The sequence below is a fragment of the Podarcis erhardii genome, assembly GCF_964252035.2.
Source record: "Podarcis erhardii genome assembly, chromosome: 5".
In the NCBI taxonomy this organism is placed as follows: Eukaryota; Metazoa; Chordata; class Lepidosauria; order Squamata; family Lacertidae; genus Podarcis; species Podarcis erhardii.
Genome location: NC_138509.1, coordinates 11,681,260 through 11,696,796, shown reverse-complemented (window position 1 = coordinate 11,696,796; position 15,537 = coordinate 11,681,260). Strand labels below are relative to the sequence as shown.

Genomic DNA, 15,537 nt, shown 5'->3' with positions numbered 1-15,537 from the left:
GCCGTGAAGGGCTTTAGAGGTCAAAACCAGCACCTTAAATCTGACCCTGTACTCCACTGGGAGCCAGTGCAGCTGGAAAAGCACTGGGTGAATATGCTCCCATGGCAGAGACCCCGTGAGGAGCCTCGCTGCAGCATTCTGCACCCACTGGAGTTTCTGGGACAGCTTCAAGGGCAGCCCCACGTAGAGTGAATTACAGTAGTCAAGCCTGGAGGTGACCATCGCATGGATCACTGTGGCCAGATCGGGGCGGGAAAGGTAAGGGACCAACTGCTTGATGCGGCGAAGGTGGAAAAATGTTGCATTGGCTGTTGCTGTAACCTGCGCCTCCATGGAAAGGGAGGCGTCAAGGATTTCCATTGATTCCTGAATTGATTCCTGAATTCCATTGATTCCTGAATTTCCATTGATTCCCTTTCCATTGATTCCTGAATGTTGTTTAACCTTGTCTGAAGGCTGATCCACGTGAGCTCTCTCCTTTCCATGACATGTTGGAGAAGGCAGGTTTAGAGTTTTGACATTAAGCTGGGGAGCACCAGGTTTAGATCTCCACTCAGATGACTGGCTAATCTTGGACAACGTGCTCTCTCTCTCGGCCTAACCTATCTCCCCTAGTTCTTGTTACAAGTCAAGTGCCTGCCCCTCTCTCTGCTGAGCAGAGTTCCAGGCACTCACCCAGGGTCTGTGGTCCTTTGGAGAATTGAGACGCAATGGAGACTGTCGTAGCTTTAAGAAATATGGTTGATTCACCTATTTACACCTTCAGTCTGCATGGAGACCTTACAGAATGGTCATTTTAAGAGGGGCTCATCTCCCATAGCAGTGCAGCCAAGAGTCCAAACCATCTCTCCAGCCAGCCTTCAGCCAACCTGCCCAAGATGGATCCCGGTCTTTCTTCTTCTACCCAGAACACCCTGCTAAAAACTCTCTTTTCTTGTCACCTCACACCCAGTTACCCTGGCAGCCTTCCAAACCCACAGTCTCTGTTGACACCTCAGGACAAGGGGGAGGACAGTTCTCCTTATTCATAGCTGTCAACTTTTCCCCTTTTTTAAAGGGAAATTCTCTTATTCGAAATAGGATTCCTCGTAAGAAAGGGGGAAAGTTGACAGCTATGCCTTTATTGCCAACGGCTCTCAATAGCCCTGAATACCCAGGTCGTTTTGCATTGGCTAGCTCTGGAATTCCTCTACAGCTTGTATTTCCCCCTTCACATCCCAAATAATAAAAATGCTACCATTTATTAATTTCCAGGAGTTAGAGGGGTCCCCCAAAAGAAAATCTATAACATTATTATGTGCATAAGAAAGAGGCGGAAATCAGTAAGATAGAAATGATATACATAAATAGCAATAGCAAAAAGATACAACGTTGAAATGTCAGTGCCACACAATTCATACATCTGGGGAACATAAACAGTTTGGAAATAATTGAGAATGCATTATATAAACAAGAAACAGACAGCGTAACAGCAGGAACGCAACAAGTGTGTAAATCTGTGATGGCCTGGGATTCCGATTCAGAGGATGAACCAGAGGAATCCCAGCCTGCACAGGAGTCCCCGCCTCCAGGGCCGGCTGAACTGGGGCAAGGCCTAGATGCTGAAGAGCCTGCACCTGTGGCAGAGCACCAGGAGCTGGCCCCAGGTGAAACCCTTCAGGCCCCAGAGGGGCTTGAGGACTCAGTGGCTACAGGTGAGCCTCCTCCAGGGCCCAGTAACCCTTCGGCCTCTCCTGATCTGCAGAAGCTTAGGGCAGAGAGGCGAAGGGAACTGGTTGCTCCCAGGAGGAGTGCTCGCCTTAAGGCCAGAGGAGGCGGGGCTCCTGGGGGCCGGGACCGCCCCTGGCCTTAGAAGAGGATAAAAGCCCAGTCAGCCCGGTCCCAGGTTGCGGGAGCAACGTCGTTGTTGGCTTTGGACCTTCCTGTGTTCTTGATCCCTGCTTGGCCTCCTGTTCCTGACCATCCGGTGCTCCTGTTCCCTGCTCGGCCTCCTGTTCCAGCGTACCTGTTCCCCGCCCGGCTCTCCGCCTCGGACCTCGCCCCTCTTCGTGTGGACTCAGACTACGCTCAAGGTACCTTTCCCCCGGGTCCAGCACAGTTTGCTCCCGCCACACCCGCACTCCCCCTTCGTTGGGGTGCGTTCGGGAAGAGCCAGAGGCCATGGCTGACCAGGTGGCTGCGCTGGTGGCTTTGGCCCAGAAGAACCAGGCCTTGACTCACACCGTGCAGCAGCTCAGCGACGCGGTTACGGCACTTCAGCAGCGCTTGGAAGCCCTACCGGCTCCTGGGGCCGACGCCCCGGCTCCTGGCAAGTACCCAGTGGCTTTGCCCGAGAAATTTGATGGAGCCCCGGCCAGCTTTCCCATGTTCCTCGCCCAAGCCAAGCTGTATATTCAGGGGCGAGCCCGGAACTTCCCTGACGACCGCACCAAGGTGCACTTTTTGATTAGTTTGTTAAAGGACCAGGCGGCCAAGTGGGCGTTGCCGCTACTCAGGCAAGACTCCCCCTTGCTGGCAGACTATACGGGGTTTTGCAATCTTTTGGAGGCCGCGTTCGGCAACCCCCAGAAAGGGAGTCAAGCCAACCGGGCGATTCGGCAGTTGAAACAGGGCGAGTCCACGGTGGCCGCATATACCACGGAGTTTCGGCTGTTGGCACAGGACTTGACCTGGAACGACTCGGCATTGCGGGACCAGTATCTCGAAGGGCTTTCGGACGAGATACTGGACCAGCTGGCCACAATGGAACGCCCCACCACGCTAGACACTCTCATTCAACGGAGTCTACAGATAGACGACCGGCTGGAGGATCGTCGCCAGGCCCGGGGCCGACGACACCTCCAGTTCTCGGCACCAGTTTCTTCCGGCAGCCCCACGGTCACAACTGAGTTATCGGAGGAGCCTATGCAGCTCGGGGCAGTGCGGCCACGCCTTTCCCCCGCAGAGAAGGTGCGGCGTCGGGAGGGGAATCTATGTCTCTACTGTGGCGGAAGTGGACACTACGCTCGGTCCTGCCCTGAGAAACGCCAGCCGCAGGGAAACCGCCAACCCCCAGTAGCTGATGGCCCTAGCTACCGGGGGTCCCAAACAGCGCAGAATGGGCCCGCACCAATGGACTTGCAACATCTTATGGTTCCGGTACGTTTATACCCTCCAGGTGGGCCCTGGATTCTTACCCATGCTTTGGTGGATTCAGGAGCAACCCGTTCTTATATGGACGCTGCTTTTGCTGCCCATCATCAGGTGCCACTTCGGAACAAGCCAGAACCGGTCCAGGTGGAAGCAATTGACGGACGGCTTCTACGTTCAGGAGCCGTTACTCAGGAGACCCAGCCCCTGGTCCTGTGTCTCCAGCAGCACCGGGAGTTGCGAACTTTGGACATTGCCTCTATGCCCCGGTTCCCCCTCGTGCTCGGGATGGACTGGCTGGAAGCTCACAACGTTCAGATTGACTGGGTCAAACGGACTGTGCACTTCCCAGACCCATGTTCCCATGCTCAATCCGAGACGCTGGCGGCCGCGCCCACGGAGGAGGCAGCACCCACGCTCCCAGCCGTGTACCAGGACTACCAGGACGTGTTCGAGGAACGGGGGGCAGACCAGCTGCCGCCGCATCGGCCTTTTGACTGCGGCATAGACCTCCAGCCCGGAGCGCCCTTACCAGTGAGTCGCTTATATTCTCTAACAGAGCCAGAGCGCGAGGCTTTGCAGGACTTCTTGCGCAAGAACCTGGAGCGTGGGTTCATTAGGCCTTCCACCTCGCCTACCGCGGCACCAGTGCTCTTTGTTAAGAAGAAATGTGGGGAACTTCGCCCTTGCCATGATTACCGAGCCCTGAACAAAATTACCATCCCAGACCGGTACCCCTTGCCCCTTATCTCGGAGTTGCTGGAGCGGGTGCAAGGGGCACAGGTGTTCACCAAGCTGGACCTCCGGGGGGCCTACAACTTGATTCGGATCCGAGCCGGGGATGAGTGGAAGACAGCATTTGGGACCCGGTACGGGCAGTTCGAATACTTGGTTATGCCTTTCGGTTTGTGCAACGCGCCTGCTGTGTTCCAACGCTACATCAACCACGTGTTCCAGGACTTGTTAGACAAGTACGTGGTGGTGTACTTGGATGACATACTGGTTTACTCCCGTGACCCGGCTCGCCATGAGGGACATGTCCGGACCGTGCTGCAGCGCTTGCGTGAGCACCGTTTGTACGCAAAGCTCAGCAAGTGCGAGTTCCATCAGCGGACTGTGGACTTCCTTGGACACCGGCTCTCTCCAGATGGGGTGCAGATGGACCCTGGGAAGGTGGCAGCGGTTCGAGAATGGGCGGCACCTCGGAACCGCAAGGACCTACAGCGTTTCCTGGGGTTCGCCAACTACTACCGGACCTTCATCGCAGATTATGCTCATCGCACCACCCCGTTGACCCGGCTACTGCGCCCAAAGACGCCGTTTTCCTGGGACAAGGAGGCAGAGGAGGCGTTTCAGGGGTTGAAGGCCTGTTTCCAGAGGGCGCCAATCTTACAACATCCTGACCCCTCTCGACCCTTTGTGGTGGAGACCGACGCCTCCAGTACGGCTCTCGGTGCCGTCTTGTCTCAACAGAATGGACCTGAAGCGCCACTCTTACCCTGTGCCTTCTATTCCCGCCAGCTCCTACCAGCGGAGCGTAACTATACTGTGTGGGAGCGGGAACTACTGGCCATCAAGGTGGCCTTTGAGGTCTGGCGCCACCATCTTGAGGGGGCACGACATCCGGTGGAGGTGAGAACCGACCACCGGAACCTGGAGTACCTCCAGACCACCCGCAAGCTGAACCAAAGACAGATCCGGTGGGCGTTGTTCTTTTCCCGGTTCCAGTTCTGGATCCGCTACATCCCTAGCTCTCAGAACCAGAAGGCGGATGCCCTGTCCCGGAAACCTGAAGACAACTCAGACACGGTACAGCAAGCAGAACCCACCACGATCCTACCTCCAGCTGCATTCCTGGCCACCCAGGAGGCGGAGCCACTGCAGGCTCGGGTGCGGAAACAGCAGCGGGTCGACGCTTGGGCCCAGGAACGACTCCAGGAGCTGGCTGAAGAGTCCAGCCCACAGTATCCGGGGCTGGTCCTGCATCAGGGCCTTCTGCTGCACCACGGTCGTCTGTACATCCCGCCAGGGCCACTGCGGCTGGAGGTTCTCCGGATGGCCCATGATGCCCCAGCAGCGGGGCACTTTGGACGGTATCGGACCACCCATCTGGTCAGTCGTGAGTTTTGGTGGCCCCGCCTGAAGGCTGACGTGGCTCGATACGTTGCTGGTTGTGATGTCTGCCGGCGCGCCAAGGGCCCTACCGGGCGACCCCCCGGCCTACTTCAGCCATTGCCAGTTCCACCACGCCCTTGGCACACGGTTTCGTTGGACTTTGTAGTGGACTTACCCCCGTCTCGTGGTTGTACCTGCCTCCTAGTTTTCTCCGACCATTTCACCAAGATGGTGCACTGCGCCCCCTGCCCATCTGTACCCACAGCCAAGGAAACCGCTCAGCTGTACCTTCAGCATGTCTTCCGCCTGCATGGCCTACCTGAGCGCGTGGTGTCCGACCGGGGCGTTCAGTTCACATCCCGGTTCTGGCGAGCATTACACCAGACCCTCGGGACAGAGGTCTGCCTCTCGTCAGCCTACCACCCACAGACCGATGGCCAGACGGAACGGGCGAACGCGGTGCTGGAGCAGTACCTCCGGTGTTACTGCAGCTACCAGCAGGATGACTGGGTCGACCACCTGGCATTGGCAGAGTTCGCCTACAACAACGCGGTGAATGCGTCCACCCAGCAGACCCCGTTCCAGGCCAGTTACGGTTATCATCCACGGCTGTTTCCAGATGTGCTGCCGGCATCCGCGGTCCCGGCGGTGACGGAGTGGCTTCAAGAGCTCCAGTCCCAGCAACAGCTTTTGGTGGAGCAACTGCACCAGGCCAAGGAAGCGTACAAAGCCCAGGCCGACCGCCACCGCCAGGTGGGGCCGGAACTTCGCGTCGGTGACCTGGTTTGGCTCTCCACTCGCCACCTCCACCCTTCTCGACCTTCGCGGAAGTTGGACGCCCGATTCACCGGCCCGTTCCCTATTGTGGACCAAGTCTCTCCTGTGGCATTCCGTCTCCGGTTACCCGCAACCCTGAAGGTTCACCCGGTCTTCCACAGGTCCCTTCTGAGTCCAGTGGCCCCACCCGACGAGTTCCACCCGAACCGTCCCCGACCGCAGCCAGTGTTGGTTCAGGGAGAGCCTGAGTACGAGGTGGAACGCATCCTGGACTCCCGATACCGCAGGGGAAAGCTGCAGTATCTCATTGACTGGAAGGGGTACGGACCGGAGGACCGTTCCTGGGAACCAGCGGCCAACGTCCACGCACCTGCCTGCCTCCGAGAGTTCCATGCGACGTACCCCGGCAAGCCGGGTCCGGACCCTCGGTTGAGGGGGGGGCCTGGGAGGGGGGATGGTGTGATGGCCTGGGATTCCGATTCAGAGGATGAACCAGAGGAATCCCAGCCTGCACAGGAGTCCCCGCCTCCAGGGCCGGCTGAACTGGGGCAAGGCCTAGATGCTGAAGAGCCTGCACCTGTGGCAGAGCACCAGGAGCTGGCCCCAGGTGAAACCCTTCAGGCCCCAGAGGGGCTTGAGGACTCAGTGGCTACAGGTGAGCCTCCTCCAGGGCCCAGTAACCCTTCGGCCTCTCCTGATCTGCAGAGGCTTAGGGCAGAGAGGCGAAGGGAACTGGTTGCTCCCAGGAGGAGTGCTCGCCTTAAGGCCAGAGGAGGCGGGGCTCCTGGGGGCCGGGACCGCCCCTGGCCTTAGAAGAGGATAAAAGCCCAGTCAGCCCGGTCCCAGGTTGCGGGAGCAACGTCGTTGTTGGCTTTGGACCTTCCTGTGTTCTTGATCCCTGCTTGGCCTCCTGTTCCTGACCATCCGGTGCTCCTGTTCCCTGCTCGGCCTCCTGTTCCTGACCATCCGGTGTTCCTGTACCCTGCTCGGCCTCCTGTTCCAGCGTACCTGTTCCCCGCCCGGCTCTCCGCCTCGGACCTCGCCCCTCTTCGTGTGGACTCAGACTACGCTCAAGGTACCTTTCCCCCGGGTCCAGCACAAAATCAAATAACACACTGTTCAGTCTCACTGAAGAAACCATTCCAAAATGATAAATGATCTCAAAGAGAGATTCTTTGCTGATCATCCAAAGGTTGAACAACACATTTCATAGATCCTTACTCATGAACAGAAATTGATCTAGTTCAACTTGGGCAAGACACTACATTAACCATATTGCATTGCGTGCCTCCTTCCTTATTTTGTTTTAGTAATGAGAACTGTGCCAGCAACTGGGTGTGAGGTGACAAGAAAAGAGTTTTTAGCAGGGTGTTCTGGGTAAAAGAAGAAAGACCGGGATCCATCTTGGGCAGGCTGGCTGAAGGCTGGCTGGTGGGAGCAGGCAGGGTGGGTGGGAATATTTCCTTTGATCCTGGGATTATATGCCAATGAATATTACCTCCTAAGACTTCTGACTGCATGGAGTCTGGGCTCCTCCCTGCAGCTTTGCACCTCCGATTAAAAAATGCACATCTGAGCACAGATTTGTGGTTGTCTAGATGTCAAAAGGTGCAGGAAAATATGCATTCCAATGGGCATCCTGGCAGGGCCATAACATTTTGGGGGCACATTGTTCTCATTGCACATTGGGGTGCAAACAACTGCAGTGCGGAGCTCCTTGGGTGAGTCAGGACCCAGAATGCGCAAGGTTCAAAAATGCACAGGGAGCCTTCATGAATGCAAGCCCTCTGCTGGAGACGTTCGTCCAGTGGTGTAGCGTCTGTTGCCAGTGACCGAGGCAGGTAGGTGTGCACACACACCCGGGGGTATGCTGGCAGGTTAGCCCCCCCCCCACTGGAGCAAAGTGCCACCTGCCCACCCATACAGGGGAGAGGCCAGCCAACCAAAGTGCCCCTTTGTAGGCAGATTCACCCCCCCCCTCGGTGTGGTGACACCTGTGGAGGGGAACGCCATCCCAGGCTGTGCTGGGGGTGCCTGGTTTGCTCCTCCTAAAAATTGTGCTTCTGGGGCTGCAGCACCCCTGGCACACACACCCAAATGCTACAACCCTGCGTTCATCTTTCAGTGTGTGGTGGGCAGTGAGACCAGCCATAAGCACATGACACAGGGGGCAAAGTTTTAAAAAACTCTAATTTGTTTTCATGGCACTATCCCATGGGTAGGGTGGCGCTGTGGGTTAAACCACAGAGCTTAGGACTTGCTGATCAGAAGATCAGCGGTTCAAATCCCCGCGACGGGGTGAGCTCCCGTTGCTCGGCCCCTGCTCCTGCCAACCTAGCAGTTTGAAAGCACGTCAAAGTGCAAGTAGATAAATAGGCACCACACCGGCGGGAAGGTAAACAGTGTTTCCGTGTCCTGCTCTGGTTTGCCAGAAGCGGCTTGGTCATGTTGGCCACATGACCCGGAAGCTGTATGCCGGTTCCCTCGGCCAGTAAAGCGAGATGAGTGCTGCAACCCCAGAGTCGGCCACAACTGGACCTAATGGTCAGGGGTCCCTTTACCTTTATACCATGGGTAGGCAAACTAAGGCCCAGGGGCCGGATCCGGCTCTATTGCCTTCTAAACCAGCCTGCAGATGGTCCTGGATTCAGCATGTTTTTACATGAGTAGAATGTGCCCTTTTATTTAAAATGCATCTCTGGGTTATTTGTGGGAAATAGGAATTCATTCACTCACCCCCCCAAATTAAACTCTGGCCCCCCACGATGTCTGAGGGACAGTGGACTGGCCCCCTGCTGAAAAAGTTTGCTGGCCCCTGCACTATACTATCACCACGTCCATTCTGCGATTCATGACACGCTAGTCAAGAAGAAATCCTGCAACTAGACGTGGGGTGTGAGTGGGGCGAAATGTTGCCAAGAGAGTAAGTGGTCTGGGTTGCAAGCAGGCATGAAAAGACAGTGAGAATATGAAAGGCCTTTCCTCAAAGTTACTTTTGCAGGCGAAAATTCAGCAGCGCTTAAATACTTACCGAGTGCAAACTGGTTGCAGTTTGTTAAGAATTCGGGGAGGTAAAAAAACTCAGGGATGAGCTCCCTCACGTCCGTCATGTTATCTCTTGAGGCCGAGTCCCAGGTGCTCTTCATGCTATGGAACATTCTCTCGGCAACATCAAAACCGCCTCCCTTGGTTGGTGGGATGAAAGAGAGAGTGACAGGGAAAGTTGCAAGGTTGAATTAGTTTCCTGCCCTCTTTGAAAATGTGTGTTGCCTACAGGGGTTGATGATCACTGGCTGAGAAACTCTCGTTTCTTTGGACAGGGAAAGATGGTGCCACCAGCTGGTGCCACCCACAAACTGGCACACTACTCAAATTACAGACCCTCCAAATGTCCCTATTTTCCAGGGACAGCCTTGGATTTACAGAAGCTGCCCCGGTTTCTGGTTTGATCCTGGAATGTCCCGCTTTTAATCCCTACTTTCATCAGAGGAATGTCGGAGGGTATGGAAAAGGATGTCCCTATTTACATGGGAGAAATGTTGGAGGGTATGAAATCATTGGGGGGACCAGGGCCTTTTCAGTGATGGCTCCGACCTGGTGGAATACTCTGTCCCATGAGACTAGGGCCCTTCAGGATTTAACCCCCTCCCCTCGGGCCTGTAAGACAGAGCTATTCCGCCTAGCCTTTAATTTGAATTCAGCCTGATCTTCTATTTCCCTTCTCTTCTTTCCCCCTCCCCTGTTATGAAGATTACCCGGCTCTGAGACCCCACAGCTAATTCTCCCCTGACCTCCTCGCTGGCCCAAGTAGGACCAATTCAGCCAGCCAGCCCTGGTGATTATCTAATGCTTATTAGATGGATTTCCCCTAAATTGATTTCTGAACTTTGAATTTTATTGCTATTCATGTTTTTATACTGTATTTTATGCTGCTTTTACAATTAAGTGTTTTAAATTTGTTGTTAGCCGCCCTGAGCCCAGTTTTTGAACCGGGAAGGGTGGGGTATAAATAAAAAAATATTTATTTATTATTAGCGAAATGGAAAAGTCCTCCTGACTTTGCACCAGTTGTAACCTCTGAAGTCATTTTAAAACAGTGGGAAGGGAGACGTCACAAAAGGTAAGAGGGGAGTAAAGGTAAAGGGTGTTGGAATTCTGCCTCAGTCAGAGGTATGTGCCTATCTGTCCAGGCACCGGCTGAATTCCTTTTGACCTCCCTCCTGCGACTCCCGGCAGGAAAAACAGATGAGGTCCGTATGGGCGATTTTTCCCAGACTGTGAGAAAAACACACCACTGCTTCTCCTCCTCCCTGCATATCCCCAGGGAGGGGAATCAGACTCAGACAGAAATGTATCTACATGCTTTTATTCCTGTCTTTAGCAGCCATACAGTTAAAGATGTCTGCACTCTTTGAACAACAGAGAGAAACTCAAAAACTCCACCCATGTACATCCTGTACAGATCATATGACACACACTGAGCTCACATCCTGTGCTCAATAAGGAGAATGGACTGCCCCTTTCTTGCCATGGCAACAGTCACAAACATCCTGTCTGGCTTTCCAGCCAGCAGTAGCTGGCTTAGCTGCTTCTTCTTGCTTCTGCATTGCTTCTTTATGGTAACAAAGGGACCCCTGACCATTAGGTCTAGTCGTGACCGACTCTGGGGTTGCGGCGCTCATCTCGCTTTATTGGCTGAGGGAGCCGGCGTACAGCTTCCGGGTCATGTGGTCAGCATGACCAAGCTGCTTCTGGTGAACCAGAGCAGCACACGGAAATGCCGTTTACCTTCCTGCAGGAGCGGTCCCTATTTATCTACTTGCACTTTGACATGCTTTTGAACTTCTAGGTTGGCAGGAGCAGGGACAGAGCAACGGGAGCTCACCCCGTTGCAGGGATTCGAACCGCCAAGCCCTAGGCTCTGTGGTTTAACCCACAGTGCCACCCCTGAAATTCAAGCACTGGGCTCGGCTGGGCTGCCCAGGTCAGATTTTGTACTTAATCGCAGGGAGCGATGTCTGCTGTGTGTCCTCTCAGTGCGAAACACAAGAAGCCTTACTTTCAAGGTCACTGCGAAGTTAATCATTAACAGACATCAACCCTCAGAGTCAAATTTCAGTGGAAAACTGAAGCATATTAGGAGACAGGCAGACCATATTTAGAAACCAGAAGCTAACAAGTTTCTCCTTGAAGTCTCTTTTCGAAGCGTGTATCTCATCTGCATACACACGGCTGTGCCTAGACTGACACTTCTTCATCTGCTTTTACAGCTTTTATGAAAGGTGATAGTAATCTCCAGAGAAACAATGTGATTCGTAATAAAAAGGTTACCTGTATTAAATAAAAATAATATCTACATAGGAAATGTTGTTAGTGCCGCAAATCTGGTTAAAGATATTACCATCTAGAAAAATGTAATTTTTTTGCAGCTGTCTAATGCATTTTGGAGGAAGTAATATCTTTTTAAACATAAGCCTGTATTATTTATAAAGAAAGCAATAACTGATTTGCAGTATTTCTTATATTAATAAATGTATTTGCATATATTTATATCAGAATTAGTCGGCTCTCCTCCTCTCGGAATGCGGAAAGGAAGAACGGGAGAAAGCCCCAAACAACTTTATGAGCTGTTAGCAAAAACAAGACCCCAAAAAACCCCTCCTGCCTCTTCTCTCCTCAATTCAAGACATGTGAATTCAGGGCTCTTCTAGCCTGCAGCCATTGTGTGGTCAGGCAGTCCCCCAGATCCCGGGCGCCCCCCCCCCGTCATGTGGAATAACGACTTAAGACAACGTGCTATGGGATTAAATTGGCCACAACTTTATTATATTTCAGATGTGGGTAGACCTTGGCTCAGGCATTGGGCGTTATTCCTCCCCAGTCCCCAGCCGGGGACCTAGGGAGCTACAGGGTTATCCAGTGGGGGGGGGAATGGGCCGGCTCTGGAGAACATATGTTCAAGCAGAGATAGCCGCCCCCGTTATGCCACCGTCGCAGGGGAGGGCAATGACGACCTTTCGGCGTACAGTCAAAGCCTCCCTTCAGAAACCCCTTTAACGGGGAACCCTGGTATCGCCGCCGCAAAGAGGAAGATGGACTAAAGGATTCCGCCCAAGGCCTGATACCGCCAAAGTTGTGACGTTTTGCTACGGGAAAGGCGAAACCTGCCAATGCAGGGGAATTCCTTTCCGGCCCTTTAACAGCAACCTTGACGTAGCAGCGCCCAGTACTTGTGGAGAAAAGGTTAACCTGCAAAAGAAGACATTAACTGAGGGTGGGTAGGGTGGGAGAAGCTCTGGAGCCAACTGAGGATTCCCAGGTAAGATCCTCCCTCTGTTGTGTGGGCAGGTAGTCCCTCCCCTGCCTGGCCTGGTCTCCTTGGCAACGCTTCCCCCAGGCGGGATTGGACAACTGACTGAGGTAGGCGGAGACCTCCAGGTATCCCACCTGAGGGAAGGCAAAGCCAAGCCTATGCTGATGGAGCACAGGGTCCAGGGGCTGCGCATGTCCACACAAAGGGCGCCCCCCGTTTAATGCGGGGAGCGGTCATTACTTATTTTAGGAGGAATGGCTGCAAAACATTCAGACTCTGAGCTAATGTGGCTGGCAGGCACATTTGCATTCCCAGACTTGGATAAGCCGCCCTCTTCAACCCTCTGCAACTCAGGAATCTTTTGCCCAACGTGGGGCTCAAACCCACAACATAGGAGTCATATAGCTCTGCTAACTATCATAGCTATTATCCCAGTTCATCTCAGCCTGGCGTGGATTCGAATCCAGGAGCTTTGAAAGGCCACCCTGAACCCTTCTAACCCCTGAACGTCGAAATCAGATCTCTCTGGAAAGAAATAAAACCCTGCAATGCCCCCAAGGGAAACTGCTTTACTCCATTAGCCTGCGGCAGTTGGGGGGGAAGGGGGAATGTTGGGCAGGGGGTAAAATCAGGCGGTGAAGGAAGAAAGAGCAGGGCCCTCTTACTCCACCCCAATTTTGCCTGCACACTGGTTGAGAGGTGGGGTTCTGTCCCTGAAATATACTCGGAGTCGAGTGTGGATTTCATGTTCTTTATTCAGCTCATAGTAGTGAGGAATGCAAGTTCCCCCAAAATGTCTGCTTTATGTATATTATTTACACAATGAGCGCCACGTGATTGGCTAATTCCGGGATTCTCCTGTAGGCCAATCAGGTTGCGGCTTCACTTCCACCTGGAGTTGGATTGGGTGCCTCCTGTGGACCAATCAGACCACTGCATTCTGAATCCTATTGTTCTAGGACCAATCAGATGCTTCATTCTGAATCTTATTGTTCTAAGACCAATCAGACTGCTGCAATTTGGATCCTATTCAACTCAGTACATAACAGTCCCATGCAAAGTAAAGGAGGTGCTTTGCTTTATTACTCTTGCGTGAATGCAAATGCAAAACCCATAGAAGCAAAATTGGGGGAGCAGAAGACTTTTGGAAATCAGCAAGGGTCAAACCTCCTCCCTCACCCTCTGATTCTGCTCTTGTAGGGCTTTTTTAAAATATATATATATAAGGTTAGCAGGGAGAGAACTCAGTTAAATTCTGTTATATTGCCTGAGAAGGAGTACAGTATGTGGGATGTGATACGTAAGTAGCAGTCAAGTACAACATTCCTTGTTTTCCTAGAGCAGACATGAGGGGGAATGTTTGGTCCAGCCAGTCAAAAACTCTTGTTTCCTCCTAGCTGGGACATACCTCCTTTGCATGTGTCTAGAGATGGATGTGACCTTACTGATAAGCAAAAATTAATTGCTATTCAAAGTCACATGTACTAATATTATTGGTTTAGAATTAAACTCTTTACTTATTTTATTATTTACTTTACTTACTTTATCATTTATATGCCGCCCATCTGATTGGGTTGTCCCAGCCGCTCTGGGTAGCTCCCCACAAAATATTAAAAACATCAACCATTAAAAACTCCCCAAATCGGTCTTTACAGCTACAGCAACCTTCCAACAGTTTGAACTGAGCCTCAACAGAATACTCCTTCATTGTCTCCCCAGACAGACAGGTGCCAACAACAGTAGCATGCCCCCAAGATTTTCCAGTTTGCTACACCTGTGGGACACAATTGCTGTCAGAGTTGACCGCCTACCTGCAATGAGCAGAAGATCTGGTTGAATGGCTCCATGCGAACCAGGTAGGAGGCCACAATAATTGCCGACGAGTAGTGGGTGCAGTAATGGCACTGGGCTGAGAGGTTACCTGCAAATGTGGACCCATTAGCTGTTTTGCAAACTACAATTACCCCATGCGACTTTCAAAGGCCTGCCATACCTTGACTGGCCAGATCCCAATTGCACCAGCTCTCTAGGAGCTAAAGGCAGTCATAAGCTTGAGCACAGGACAGCCCAAGATCTTCCCTTAAAAAATATATACAGTGGTACCTCAGGTTAAGAACTTAATTCGTTCTGGAGGTCCATTCTTAACCTGAAACTGTTCTTAACTTGAGGTACCACTTTAGCTAATGGGGCCTTCTTGCTGCTGCTGCTGCAGCACCACCGCACGATTTCTGTTCTCACCCTGAAGCAAAGTTCTTAACCCGAGGTACTATTTCTGGGTTAGTGGAGTCTGTAACCTGAAGCGTCTGTAACCCGAGGTACCACTGTATTTGCCTTTCATAAGCTCGGGAATATCTGCTAGCTAGTGAAAGACGGGCTATAAATTTCAGAAGTCAATAAGTTTAAAGAAATAACCGGGAGGAAGAACCGTGATCCAAAGTGTACCCCACATTTAGGAATGGCAAAGGGGTTGCAGGGCCAGCTGTAACATCCTCCATTTACATTAGGAACTGGCTGGATGAGGAAGAGTGGTGTGAGCCTCCTGCCCAAAGGCCCTCAGGGAGGGCACAGAAGAAGATGACTTAGATCCTGGATCCTGGTGGTGGGCATGGCTGTCTTAAGCATATGTGACGCTGGAGTGCAAAAATCCCCCCGGTGGCCCCCCCCCCAGTTGCCCAGAGTTGTCAACCTTTTTTTTAGGGGAGTTATGTATTGAAGTATTGTGTATATAGTTTTCACTCAGGTCCACGTCAGTTAATTTAGACGGGAAACCCTGGGCTGTTGTTGTTGTTGTTGCAATGTTGACAGCCGGCTGCCTATAAAAGCAGGCCGGCTGAGCTGTTTGCTGTTCAGTTCAGTTCCAGCTTACTTATAAAGAACTACTTGGAGAAATCTCTTTGTGGTCTGCTGTGTCCACCCGCTACTTAATAGTTGAGGTGCACAGGCAGGGCAGAGCAGGGCACAGAGGTCCAACGCCAATCCCAGCAGGCTTGCTCGCCCCTGAACTTGCGGCACAGAGCCGCCCACAGCAGAAGAGCCCGCTGTGGCACTCCGGCGGGTGGGCTCTTCCCCGGGCTCCAATTCTCGGACCCCGGGCTCTCAGCCTGGTGTCCCTGAGAGCCCGGTGCCCGGGTGCCCTGCACCTCTAGCATCTATGATTAAGACGGCCCTGGTGGTGGAATACTGAAGAGCAGTCTGCTGAAGAG

General features: G+C 53.0%; 1 protein-coding gene across 1 annotated transcript in view; it reads right to left on the bottom strand.

Moving 5' to 3' along the window:
* The window catches only part of WDFY4 (WDFY family member 4), a 204,254-nt gene that overhangs the window by 25,352 nt on the left and 163,365 nt on the right, over positions 1 to 15,537 (bottom strand). Inside the window, exons 50-51 of the mRNA XM_081864118.1 lie at positions 14,146 to 14,255; positions 9,053 to 9,206 (exon numbers count right to left, since the gene is read on the bottom strand). Of these exons, the coding sequence (XP_081720244.1) occupies positions 9,053 to 9,206; positions 14,146 to 14,255 (264 nt within the window). The remainder of the gene's footprint in view (positions 1 to 9,052; positions 9,207 to 14,145; positions 14,256 to 15,537) is intronic.